General features: G+C 42.7%; 1 protein-coding gene across 2 annotated transcripts in view; it reads left to right on the top strand.

Annotated features, from left to right (window-relative positions):
* Positions 1-12,616, top strand: part of Racgap1 (Rac GTPase activating protein 1) — a 30,504-nt gene extending 17,888 nt beyond the window's left edge. For both annotated transcript variants that reach the window (XM_075960636.1, XM_075960637.1), the window contains exons 8-17: positions 479-596; positions 1,353-1,483; positions 3,511-3,675; positions 6,679-6,774; positions 6,855-7,053; positions 8,888-8,993; positions 9,138-9,270; positions 9,540-9,663; positions 10,798-10,903; positions 11,586-12,616. In XM_075960636.1, coding sequence (XP_075816751.1) covers positions 479-596; positions 1,353-1,483; positions 3,511-3,675; positions 6,679-6,774; positions 6,855-7,053; positions 8,888-8,993; positions 9,138-9,270; positions 9,540-9,663; positions 10,798-10,903; positions 11,586-11,661 — 1,254 coding nt within the window. In that variant the 3' untranslated portion in view covers positions 11,662-12,616. The remainder of the gene's footprint in view (positions 1-478; positions 597-1,352; positions 1,484-3,510; positions 3,676-6,678; positions 6,775-6,854; positions 7,054-8,887; positions 8,994-9,137; positions 9,271-9,539; positions 9,664-10,797; positions 10,904-11,585) is intronic.
* The last annotated feature ends 203 nt before the right edge of the window (positions 12,617-12,819 follow it).

The raw sequence follows: 12,819 nt of genomic DNA, 5'->3' as shown, positions 1-12,819 counted from the left end.
GTAAAACGACAGCCAGTATTAATGCAATGTTATTTTGAGAGAAGTTGAGTGTTTTTCTATGTAGTAAGATCCTCTCTTGTCCATGTCAATGGTCTTTGATTAGGAGCAACCAGTGTCAGCCAGGTGGTGATGGCTCACACCTTTAGTCCCAGCACTCGGGAGGCAGAAGCAGGTGGATCTCTGTGAGTTCGAGGCCAGCCTGGTCTACAAAGCAAGTTCCAGGCCTTTAATCTTAGCACTCTGGAGGCAGAGACAGCCAGGACTACATAGAGAGATCACGTCTCAAACAAGAAAAAGATGAGAACTTTCAGCTATAGGTTTGATTATATTTTGCTGTCCCCCTGCAGTGTTTAAGATTTTGACTTAAGGGCTTAGGACTGGAATAAGTCCTAACTCGGGATTTGGGGATTTTTAGCTACTGGAAAATGCCTATATAGAAACAAAGTTAGTTTATCTTTCATTATGGCTTCTGTTTCAGGCAAATGAATCAATAGTTGCAAAAACTACAGTGACTGTTCCAGGTGATGGTGGACCCATAGAAGCTGTGTCTACGATTGAGACATTGCCATCTTGGACCAGGAGTCGGGGGAAATCAGGTCTGATGGATTTGTGACTAGTGCTGGCTGTGGAGGCACGCAGCTATAATCTGTCTAATCACTTGGAAGCAGAGATAGATAGATTGGAATTGGAGGGCAGTCTAGGCTTCATGGTGAGTTCAGGATCAGTTTGTGGATACGTGGTGAGACCACAAAACAGAAAACGGCTGGTGAGATGACTTAGCACTGAAGGATGCTAGCACCCGAATAGTGGCTTATAGCCATCTGTAACTCCAGACCTAGGGAGTCTGACATCCCTCTCTGGCCTCCTTGGGCACTACACACATGTGCATAGATCAACTGAGGCAAGCACTTATACACATAATAAAATCTCAAAAGAAGTTATAAAGAAGGAAAGGAAGGAAGAAAAACCAGCTGTGTCTCATGTCTAAAAGTAAACCATGAAGTTCTGAGGTAGGAAGATCAAGCATAAGTTTGAGGCCAGCCTTGGCTACCAAAACTAAATATAAATAAATATACTGGTTGAAATTGAGAATGGGTTTCTTAAAAGCCTCTTGAGACAAGGCTACCCGCTTGCTGCTGCCCTGGTGTGTGCTGTCCTTTACTTCTGGCTAGTCAGTCTGGTGTACCACTAGTAGAAAATTGGAGCTTTTTGGGAAACTGTGTTCACTATTTATTACTAGTTATATTAATAGCAAAATTAAAAAGGAAAAATATGAAAATTAAAACAAAAGTGGGATTAAAATACAGGATGAAAAATTTTAGGACAAAAGTTTAAATTTGATTGTTTTCTAGGTCCTTTGCAACCTGTGAACAGTGACTCTGCTCTGAACAGCAGGCCCCTGGAGCCAAGAACTGAGACAGACAATTCAGGCACACCTCAGAATACTGGAGGCACACGCCTACATGACTTTGTCTCAAAGACGGTAAATCTGGGATGACTTAATTTTCTTTGAGGCAGTTAATTTGTTTTTGAAAATGGGCTCATTCTTGTAGCCCACCCAGGTTGGCCTCTAGCTCTGTTGTGCCTCCTGCTTTAACCGCCCAAGTGCTGGCTTACAGCACCTCACCACCACTCCTGTTTATCTTTGTCTTTGTTTTCAAGACAGGGTTTCTCTGTGTAGCCCTGGCCGTCCTGAAACTAGCTCTAGAGATCAGGCTGGCCTCAAACTCAGAGAGCTGCCCCTGCCTCTGCTGAGATACTGGGATTAAAGGTCTGCGCCACCAGCACCTGACTAATGTACAGATTTTTAAGGCTACTTTTCTTCGAATTTGCTAAACCCATAGCTCATGTGACTCACATCCTAATCAAGACATTACATATTATTTTATGTCCATAAAGTTATCCTGCATGATATTGGTGATCTTAATGTGGGGATCAGCTCATTTGGAGCTGGAGTTACAGGTGATTGTGAGCTACCCAGTGTGGGTGTTGGGGATCCAGCTTGTGTCCTCTACAAGAATGATGAATGCTCTTAATCACTAATTGTCTCTCCAGCCCCACTGGCAACTTTCATGCTGGAGTTACAGGTGTGAGCCACCATTGCCTGGCTTCATTCATCTGTTTAAGTCCACTGACATTTAGTATATTCATAGAATTGGGTGTTTGTCGCCATTGTCAATTTTAGAACATTTTCACCACCCAAATCTATACCTAATAGAATTTCCCCCACCATTCTGTGCTACATCAGTATCCAGTAGTCAGAGGCTACCATTATCCACACCACTCGTGTCTATGGATTTGCCTGTTTTAAGACGTCTCATGTACTTGAGGCCATATGGTCTGTGCACTTTTGGGTCTAGCTTCTTTCATTTGCTCATCATTGCTGTAGCCTGTGTGTTTCATTTCTTTTTATTTGATGAATGATGTTTCACTGTATCGAAAGCATATGCCACATATTTATCTGTTTATTAGTGGATAGACATTTAGGGTTTTCCATTTTCAGCTACTAGAAAGAAGGCTATGTACACACATTTTATGTAGACCATTTTCATTTTTCTTATTCTTTCTTTTTTTAATTAATTAATTAATTTATACAGTATCCTGCCTGTAGGCCAGAAGAGGGCACACTAGATCTCTTTATAGGTGGTTGTGAGCCACCACCTGGTTGCTGGGAATTGAACTCAGGACCTCTGGAAGAGCAGCCAGTGCTCTTAGCTGCTGAGCCATCTCTCCAGCCCGACCATTTTCATTTTTCTTGCATATGCATACTTAGAAGTGGAATTAGTGGGTCATACAGTAACTATGCTTAACTTTCTGAAGGGCCTCCAGACTTTTCCCTTATGTATATTTGATATTCCTATCAGTGTTATGTAAGAGTTTCGGTTTATGTTTTGTCAACACTTGTTACTAGCTGCTTTTAACAGTGTGACATTCTTTATTGGAGAATTTTAGACATGAATACAATGTGTTTTGATCATATTCAGCCCCTCTACCACTCCCCTAAACCCTGGACTACCCTCAACAGTCCCACTCTCAACTTCATGTCCTCTTTTTATGGAGTCTAATTAGTGCTTCCAGTGTGTGCATGGGTGTGAGGTGAGCAACTTCCCAGTGGCCTCCAGAGAAAATTGACTCTTCCCCTCTCCAGCAGCATGGATGGAGGAGGGGCTCACAAGGACCCACCGTAACTGAGGGGATAGTGTTAGTCGGTGACTATTACCTTTTTAAAACTTTGTCTTTGCAATGGTTTCATTTTTGTAGCCCTGATCTGCCTGCCTTTGTCCCCTAGGAACTGGAATTAAAGGCATGTGCCGCCATGACCAGCAGACCATTGCTATTCTTAAAATGAAGCAAACATGACCTACTTTTGAGAATTTTTGTGAGAATTACATTAAAATGTGTAATGGCCTAAAACGTTGTTTTGTACATACTGTGTATTTAACACCTGTGGTTGACAATAACTTTGTTAATTCATATCATTCTATTGTGTCTGCCCTGTTCTATCTTCAGGTTATTAAGCCCGAATCTTGTGTTCCGTGTGGAAAGAGGATCAAATTTGGCAAGCTGTCTCTGAAGTGTCGAGACTGTCGTTTGGTCTCTCACCCAGAATGTCGGGACCGATGTCCCCTTCCCTGCATTTCTCCCCTGGTGGGAACTCCAGTTAAGATTGGAGAGGTAAGACTCATTGAGCCAGCTGTCATTTGTTTCTTCTTTAGTCTTTCAAAGGCATAGTCAGTTTTTATTTTAAAATTATTGATATCAAATAAAATTTCCCTCCATGAAAAATGAATATAAGTAATAAAATATTGACCCATGGCAGAATCTTGTTTGGATTTCTCTTGTTTAATAACCTTTTCCTCCCTTCTTTTTCCTCCCTCCTCCTCCTCCCTCCTTCTCTTCTCCCTTTTTCCCCCTCCTCCCTGCTCCTTCCTTTCCTCCCCTAAGAAGATTTCACACGTACCCAGTGACATTTATTTATTTATTATGTATACAACATTCTGTCTGCACATACGCCCACACGCCAGAAGAGGGCGCCAGATCTCATTACAGATGGTTGTGAGCCACCATATGGTTGCTGGGAATTGAACTCAGGACCTCTGGAAGAACAACCGGTGCTCTTAACCACTGAGCCATCTCCCCAGCCTCTAAACCACAGTTTTGGTGCAAGTGTCCTTGCAGAGTTTTAGCATCATGACACCTATTGTTAGCATAGGTGATAAGCAGTGCATGTGTGACTTCTTTTTTTTAAGATTTATTTATTTATTGTGTATACAGTGTTTTGTCTGCATGTATGCCTGCAAGTCAAAAGAGGGCACCAGATCTCATTACAGGTGGTTGTGAGCCACCATGTGGTTGCTGGAAATTGAACCTGGGTCCTCTGGAAGAACAGTCAGTGCTCTTAACCCCTCAGCCATCTCTCCAGCCCATAAGGCATGGTTTTTTTTTTTGTTATTGTTTTTGTTTTGTTTTTTTAAGACAGGGTTTCTCTTTGTAACATCCCTGGCCTTCCTGGAACTCTTTTTATAGATGAGGCTGACCTGGAACTCACAGAGATCCACCTGATGCCTCCTGAGTGCTGGTATTAAAGGCGTGCACCATCACCACCTGGTTTATATGTTTTAAACTGTAACATTTTAGTATTAAGAACATATACACTGCAAAATTACTTTAAAGATCTATTTTATTATTATGTATATGTGTGTATGTGTCTTCGAGTACTGAAGCCTCTCTAGCTGGAGTTGTAGGCAGTCATGAGCCATGTGACATGGGTACTGGGAATTGAACTTGGATCCTCTGCAAGAGGACTCTAAACTTCAGACATCTCCAGTCCCACTATGAAATACCATAGCACTAGAAAGAATATTTGAGACTGGCCCGATGTCAAACCTGTTCCTGGTAAGGTACAGTTTGTGTATTGTCCGTGTTAACTCTGGAAGTCTTGTCTGTACTCATTCTGAACGCAAACCCATCATCTTCTCATCTTTAGAAGTTTCCCAGGCTGTGTTTTTCCCTGCGAATAATTCTCATATAGTAGTTTTTGAGAACATAGTCAAATTTCATCATCACATAAAGTAACCGCTGACCCTTCTATATCTGGCTTTAGATGTTGATGTATAATTGGATGCAATGGGTTTGCATTTCTTTGAGTGCAAAGCCAAGATGCAAGTGGGAAAAGACTTGTTACCTGTATGTAGTAGGTAAGGCAAATATTGGGATCAAGTTTTCCCCGAACAAAGGAAAATGGTGATTTTACTTATGGAGTCTAAACATATTTACGTTGGGGTCAGCTCATTCCAAAAGCACCCCGAGTTAAGGAGCACATTCCTGACTGTGCTCTGTTTAAGAAGAAAAGCTAGAGTACGCATTTTTGGGGGGTGTGCTTCATTCAAAGTCACGATTGCACTTATGTAAAAGATTAAAGTATGGTTAAGAGCATTTGCTGCTCTTGCTGAGGACCCATGTTTGGTCCCTACCAATTCATACACTGGACATGGTGGCTCGTGCCTGTTATCCCAGCACTCTAGAGATAGTAGGAGGACCAGAGTTTCAAGGTATATAGCAAGTTTGAAGCCATCCTCGGCTACAAGAGATCCTGTCTCAAAACAAAAACAAAGAGTCTTGGTTAATTTTACTACCTTCATGGTGCTATTGATTTATATAAATCACACTTTTTCATGGGCAAGTAATAATGCCACCAACTCTAAGAACTTCCTCTTCTTTCACTCAAAGACAAGAGACAATAAGCAGCGAAGCTAGGCATGCACTCTGCTAACTGAGCCACACAATCCCTATGAGAGTATTTTAAAATTTTATTATTATTTAAACTATGTGTGGGGTGGAGTATGTGCACCTGAGTTCAGGTACCCTGGAGGCCAGAGATGTCAGATTCTCCTGGAGCTAGAGTTATAGGTGGTTGTGTGCCACCTGGTATAGGGGTGCTGGGAAGTAAGCTCAGGTCCTCTGGAAGACAGTTGCTTCCAGTTGCTCTTAGCTGCTGAGCCATCTCTTAGCCCCTGTGGTGGTTTAAAAGAAAATACCCCCCCAAAGGGAGTGACACTCTTTGGAGCTGTGGCCTTGTTGGAGTAGATGCGGTTTTGTTGGAGGAAGTCTGTCACTGGAGGCAGACTTTGAGGTCTCATATATGCTCAAGTCATGCCCAGTGAGACAGACCATTTCCTGTGGCCTGTATATCATGATGTAGCCAGCATCATGTTCGCCTGCACACTGCAATGCTTCCACAATGATGATAATGGACTAGACCTCTGAACCTGTAAGATACCACATCAATTAAATGTTTTCCTTTTATAAGAGCTGCTGTGGTCAGCCAGGCAGTGGTGGCCTTTAGTCCCAGCACTCGGGGGGCAGAGGCAGGGAGATATCTGTAAATTTGAGGCAGCCTAATATACAAGAGCATGTTCTAGGACAGGCTCCTAAGCTACAGAGAAACCCTGTCTCAAAACACCCCCCTCCCCACATAAAAGAGTTGCTGTAGTTGTGGTGTCTCTTAATAGCAATAGAAATCCTGATTAAGACAGCTCCCAAGACTATTTTAAAGTGTACTTTGAGAATAGGAATTCAAAAACTGATATAATTTCCTTGTGTTTAATAGCAACTCTTTGCAGATGGTCTTCCTCTCTTTGTCTCCGTGGTGTAAATAATAAAGATCGTTTTTTCCAGGGAATGTTGGCAGATTTCGTGTCCCAGACTTCTCCAATGATCCCTGCGATTATTGTCAGCTGTGTGAATGAGATTGAGCAGCGAGGCCTGACTGAGGTAAGAGTGGACTCCTAACAGGTAAGCTTGCTATTTGTGTTAGTAGTTTGGGAGTTCCTAACTGTTGTCTTTTATAATAGGCAGGCTTATACAGGATCTCGGGTTGTGACCGGACAGTAAAAGAGCTGAAAGAGAAATTCCTCAAAGTGAAAACTGTACCCCTGCTCAGCAAAGTGGATGATATCCATGCCATCTGTAGCCTCCTGAAAGACTTCCTCCGAAACCTCAAAGAGCCCCTTCTGACCTCTTGGCTAAGCAGAGCCTTTATGGAGGCAGCAGGTGAGGGCGTATCTTCACTCCCGACTGTGATTCCAGAGCCGAGCTTTGTTCACACAGTTTACAGTGCCTGGGATGTAGTCGGTGCTCATGTAGTTGGTGGGTGAATGACTGTATAAGAGCTGACTCAGTGGCTAAGCACTGGCTGCTCTTGTAGAGAACCTGGGTTTGATTCTCAGCATCCACGTTGATATCACCTGTAACTCCAGTCCAGGGGAATCTGACACCCTCTTTTGGCCTCTTTGGGTATGACGTGCATTGTAGTGCTCAGGCTTACATGTAGGCAAAACACCCATGCACATAAAACTAAGGAGAAGAATTAAACTAAATAGGACTTAATAGGTGTTTTCTTTTTGCTCCTTGTTTTTCAGTCAAGTTTTAGGTTGTCCTTTTGAGCTCAGAACCATCTAATTCCTTTTCCACCACAAATCTTATTGGTAGCCTGTAAATACACCTTAAATTTGATATTTATCACAAGTCATGGGACTTAACTGTCCCTGGAATATGCTAAGAACATGCTAACAGATTGTCCTGTCTGTCTGTGCCCTCTACCAGGTAATCTTTATACAGGAGCTGGCGTGGTCCTTTATACTCTCAGTTAATTGTTGTTTCTTTCTCGTCTATCTGTTATTTTCATTTTATTTTATCTTATTACTTTGGTTTTTTGAGACAGGATTTCTCTGTGTAGTCCTGGCTGTCCTGGAACTCACTCTGTAGATCAGGCTGGCCTTAAACTCAGAACACCTGCCTCTGCCTCCTGAGTGCTGGGATTAAAGGCGTGTATCACCATGCCCAGCTTTCCTATCAGTTTTAGACTGAACTCATCCTTAACATGGTTAAGAAGACCCTCTATGACTTGCCTCCTGGTTATGCCTCCAGTATCATTTTCCATTATACTTTCCTTCCTCTTCTTGAGCCCTGGAGTCCTGGGTTTCTTAGCATATTCCTACCTCAAGTCCTTCACGTTTGTTATAGTTTTAGCCCCAGCAGTTTCTCCTTAGGTGTCTCTGTAACCTTAATTCCGCCCTCCCTCTCCCAGTTTCCTCACAAACACCTTTCCTAAGCCAGGTTTGATGACGTAGTAATCCCAGCATGTGGGAGGGGGGCAGGATTGAGACCAGTTTTGGCTGCATGGTGAGTTACAAAAACTAAACAAACCCTGCCTTCCAGCATCCTGCTTGCCTTCTTTTCTTTATCTCACTTATCACTGCCCGACACATGGTCTGTTGCTTGTTTCTTTCTTTTTTGACCAACTCTTCCAGTACACTGTTTATTCCATGAAACAAGGCCCCTTTTTGATTTGCTTTAGCCTCACATTTAAAATAGCACCTGGTAGCCGGGTACTGGTGGCATGCGCTCACCATGGCACGCCTTTAATCCCAGCACTCGGGAGGCAGAGGCAGGTGGATCTCTGTGAGTTCGAGGCCAGCCTGGTCTACAGAGCGAGTTCCAAGACAGGCTCCAAAGCTACAGAGAAACCCTGTCTTGAAAAACCAAAAATAAAATAAAATAGCATCTGGTATATAGTAGGCCCTTAAATGTCGAGTGAATGAATTCCTTATTGATGGTTAGCACTGCGGTTGCATGTCTTCCCAGCAAATAAGTTGCCAGCTGCTTTCTCTTACAGCAGTGCTGATTTTTTTTAGGAAGTTCTGGCTTCTCATATTGAACTGCTGGCCAGTGTCCTGCTTGTTAATGAAACTGGAGTCTGATGCTGTCATGAACCTCTCAGAAGTTTCAGAAACTCGGTGTATAGATGAACCTTTGTGGTCGATAACTTGGAAGCTGCTGTCAAGGGGAAGAGTCTGGTCTTCTTAGTGCTTTCTTTTCATTACAGAGATAACAGATGAAGACAACAGCACAGCCGCCATGTACCAGGCTGTCAGTGAGCTGCCCCAGGCCAACAGGGACACATTAGCCTTCCTCATGATCCACCTGCAGAGGTCAGCACAGTAGGAACTTGTCTTGGGAGTTCAGAGAAGATGATGTGGGCCCTGGGAAGTGTGGACTGAATGTTCTTATACAAAAGTTATAAGTTGGTTATATTTAAGGGAATAATATGTTTTTAACTTTGCTTGTTTGTTTAGAGTGGCTCAGAGTCCAGATACTAAGATGGATATTGCCAATCTAGCTAAAGTCTTTGGCCCTACAATAGTTGCCCATACTGTGCCTAATCCAGACCCAGTGACAATGTTCCAGGACATCAAACGTCAGCTCAAGGTAGGGGTGCAAGTGCATGTGCACACACACACACACAAGCATATACAGAGGTACATAAAATCCATGCTTTTGTAATGCGCTAGCGTGGCATGATGGCAAAAAGATAAGCCTTGCATGCTGGGCACATGCACTGGCAGTCTGCCAGGAGGATTGTCACAAGCTGGAGGCCAGCCTGGTCTACATTTCAAGTTCTAGGTCAGTCTGTCCTGCAGAGTGAAACATAACAAGAAGGAATACATGAAGTAAGCCTTGCCTTTGCTGCCCGTTAGGTGGTGGAGCGCCTGCTTTCTCTGCCCCTGGAGTACTGGAATCAGTTCATGATGGTGGAACAAGAGAACATTGACATCCAGCGTGGCAATGGAAACTCAACACCACGGACACCAGACATTAAAGGTCAGTTCTACACTGTGCTTGCTTTTTCAGGGCCTTGGCCATATGCCCATTTCCCTGAGTTTGCTCCAGCTTTTTGGAATATACGGGACTGGGTGAAGTAATGAGCACCTTCAAGGTCCCAACACTTGGAAAGTAAAGGCAGGAGGATACAAAGTCATTCTCTGCTACATTTTGAGTTAGGGGCCATTCTGGGTTACATGAGACCCCTTTCCCAATTCCTCTAATCAGCCACCCACCACCATTATATTTATCTTGAAAATTCCAACAGTTTTTCACAGCTAAAATCAGTACTACACCCAGTACCATGAATATACCCTAAGGGTTATTTCCCGTTTTAGGTTTGTTGGAATGTTTTACTGATCAATTTTATTTTTTTTAAATATTTATTTATTATGTATACAATATTCTGTCTGTGTGTATGTGTGTAGGCCAGAAGAGGGCACCAGACCTCATTACAGATGGTTGTGAGCCACCATGTGGTTGCTGGGAATTGAACTCAGGACCTTTGGAAGAGCAGGCGATGCTCTTAACCGCTGAGCCATCTCTCCAGCCCTCAATTTTATTTTTTGAAAATTGTCATTACATTTTATTTATTTTTATGTTTGTGGGAGTATATGCCATGGTATGTTTTGTGGGGATCAGAGGACAACTTGAGGGAACTGGTTCTCTCCTCTCACCATGCGAGTCTAGGGATCAAGGCCAGGTCATCAGGATTGGCGGCAAGTGCCTTTGCCCCTGAGCCATCTCCCTGACTTCCCATTAAATTCTTATGCCATTTATGTGAGTAGAATCATTTTATTCCTATCACATAGACATATTAAAAGATTCTTTTTAAGAAAAGTGTTTTGTTTCTTCTTACATGTGTAAATTTCAAGTGTTCAGATGTTAGATGTATGAAGTTTGATACTTGAGAATGGTCTGAATCAGGAAGTGAATGTCAGCTATTCATTGAGTAGTTATTTGCATAGTTCAAAAGATTCAGGAATGAGTTACAAAACAAGGGCTAAAGGGGCCTGTGAAACTGCTAGATGTCCAGTCTCCAACCTTCAGAAGGTAGTCAGTGTAAACATCCATCTTGGCAGGTACTTTGTTTTCCCCCTTTCTCTTAAAAACGTATCTGAATTTTACTTGAAGTGAGCTTACTGGGGCCTGTGACCACTCCTGAATTTCAACTTGTCAAGACTCCTTTATCAAGTTCGCTGTCACAGAGATTGTACAACCTCTCCAAGAGCACTCCCAGGTATGCAGAAGTGTGTGTGTGTGTTTGTATACATGTACCCTCATGTATGAGCTACAGCAGCATACTCTGTAGGAGTCAGCTCTCTCCTACTGTGTGATTCCTAGGAATTGAGCAGGCAGTCTCAGCAGCCCTAGAATTCAGGAGACTGACACAGGAGATTTGCCATGAGTCCAAGGCCAGCCAGGGCTATATAGTAAGGCCTTATTTAAAATGGATGGATGGATGGATGGATATAGTAAGGCCTTATCTAAAATAGAGACAGACAGACAGACAGACAAGAAGAATAATTGAACTAGAAGTAACCAGATGTTAAAGGAAACTTCCTGTAGAGGCTGAATGAAGCTCTCCACTGTAAGCCATCATATTGGGTGATCAATAGCACCTTTAAATAGCTCTTAGAAGTTTTCTGTAACATAATTATTCAATATTTTTTATAGAATACTTTTTTTTTAGAAATGTGTATTTGTGTGCGTGATATATGTGTGGGTATTGTACCATGGCACCCATGTGGAGGGCAACTCTGTGGAGCTGGTTCTTCCCTTTCGCCTTTATCTGGGCTGCAGGGATCGAGCTGAAGTCTCCATGTTTACATAGAACGTCTTTCCTCATGGCACCATCTCACTGGCCCTGTAGAATACTTCTGGTTCATTCTCTCTAATTTGTTGTTTTGTTTTGTTTTTAGATTTGGGAACAAAAGCAAGTCTGCCACCAACTTAGGTCAACAAGGCAAATTTTTCCCTGCTCCGTACCTCAAGTAAAGCCATTTCTGCCTGGTGTCCCAGCATTTACTGACCACAGGACACACGTGTTTATTCCGCAGCCTCCTTTTTATTAGTATTTTAGCCTTTTTTAGGCTTTAAATAAAGTTTAATGTGCATGAGTTTCTTATTATATAGCTCCTGTTCCTCTGGTGACTCAGCAGCACCTGTACTAGTTGTTGGGAGCTTTCAAATAGGAGATCTTTACCGGGCTGGAAGGGTAATGGGTATTGCTTTTGACTCTGGTGGGGGTGGGGAGTAACCCTTTGGCTTAAAGCCAAAATACTGCTCATAAAATGACTTTCCTTTAGTGTCACTTAGACAATGACAGAAATCCTACCTCGTGGGTAAAACTGAGTTGTCTCAGGACAAGTTGCAGAACAGGACAAAGAGCTGGACCGAAGCTGCAGGAAGGCCCCCTCTCAGAGCCCAGTCCCTGTGCTCCTTTAGGAACTGAGCAGTGGCATGGGGCCCTCAATGGGGTTGATAGGCACTGACTTGAGTGTGCTCACTCCGTTTGGGTTCTTATGTCTGCGTCGTAGACAGTGCGCAGTGTAATCTGCAGTCCTGCATCTGTAGTCTCTAAGTCAGCTTCTCACTGGACTTTTGGAGTTGCTTGGGGTCAGAGCCAGATTGATCTAAAGCTAAATGCATTCTGGTGACCGACCCTCTTGTTTTGTTTTAAAAGTCGGTGTGTAGTAAGCTAACAATTCAGAAGACTGTCAACATTTTCATATGACAAAAAAGCTAGTTGCTTCTGTCTTTGCACTTTGGGTGGTGCGCTTCTCCCGGGAAGCAGACACATGTATGTGAATGTTGGCTTTTTGATTAGCATTTTTCCAGTGTCTAAATGGCTTCCTTCTCTAGGATGTTTTCTGACTCAATACTAACTCTTATCTGTAAGACATGTATTTGGAATATGATGTGAAAAAAATAAATAGTTTTGCGAAATGAATGTGATGTTGGTTTTCTTGTGCAGGATGGTAAAGTAACCTTCAGCACCTTTCAGAAAACATCTTCCCTTAAAGCGTTTTGAGTTTGTTCATCTCTATTTCCCACCTGAACCTTATGTCTGTCTGTAGGTTTTTGTTTCTCTTTTTTTTTATTAAGTCTGTTTTTCTAAACTGAAGTCCTAGATTTGTTATCTTCTTGTTTGAA

The sequence above is a fragment of the Microtus pennsylvanicus genome, chromosome 2 (assembly GCF_037038515.1).
Source record: "Microtus pennsylvanicus isolate mMicPen1 chromosome 2, mMicPen1.hap1, whole genome shotgun sequence".
In the NCBI taxonomy this organism is placed as follows: Eukaryota; Metazoa; Chordata; class Mammalia; order Rodentia; family Cricetidae; genus Microtus; species Microtus pennsylvanicus.
Note: the sequence above shows the minus strand (reverse complement) of the source record. Positions and strands in the feature narration are given on the sequence as shown.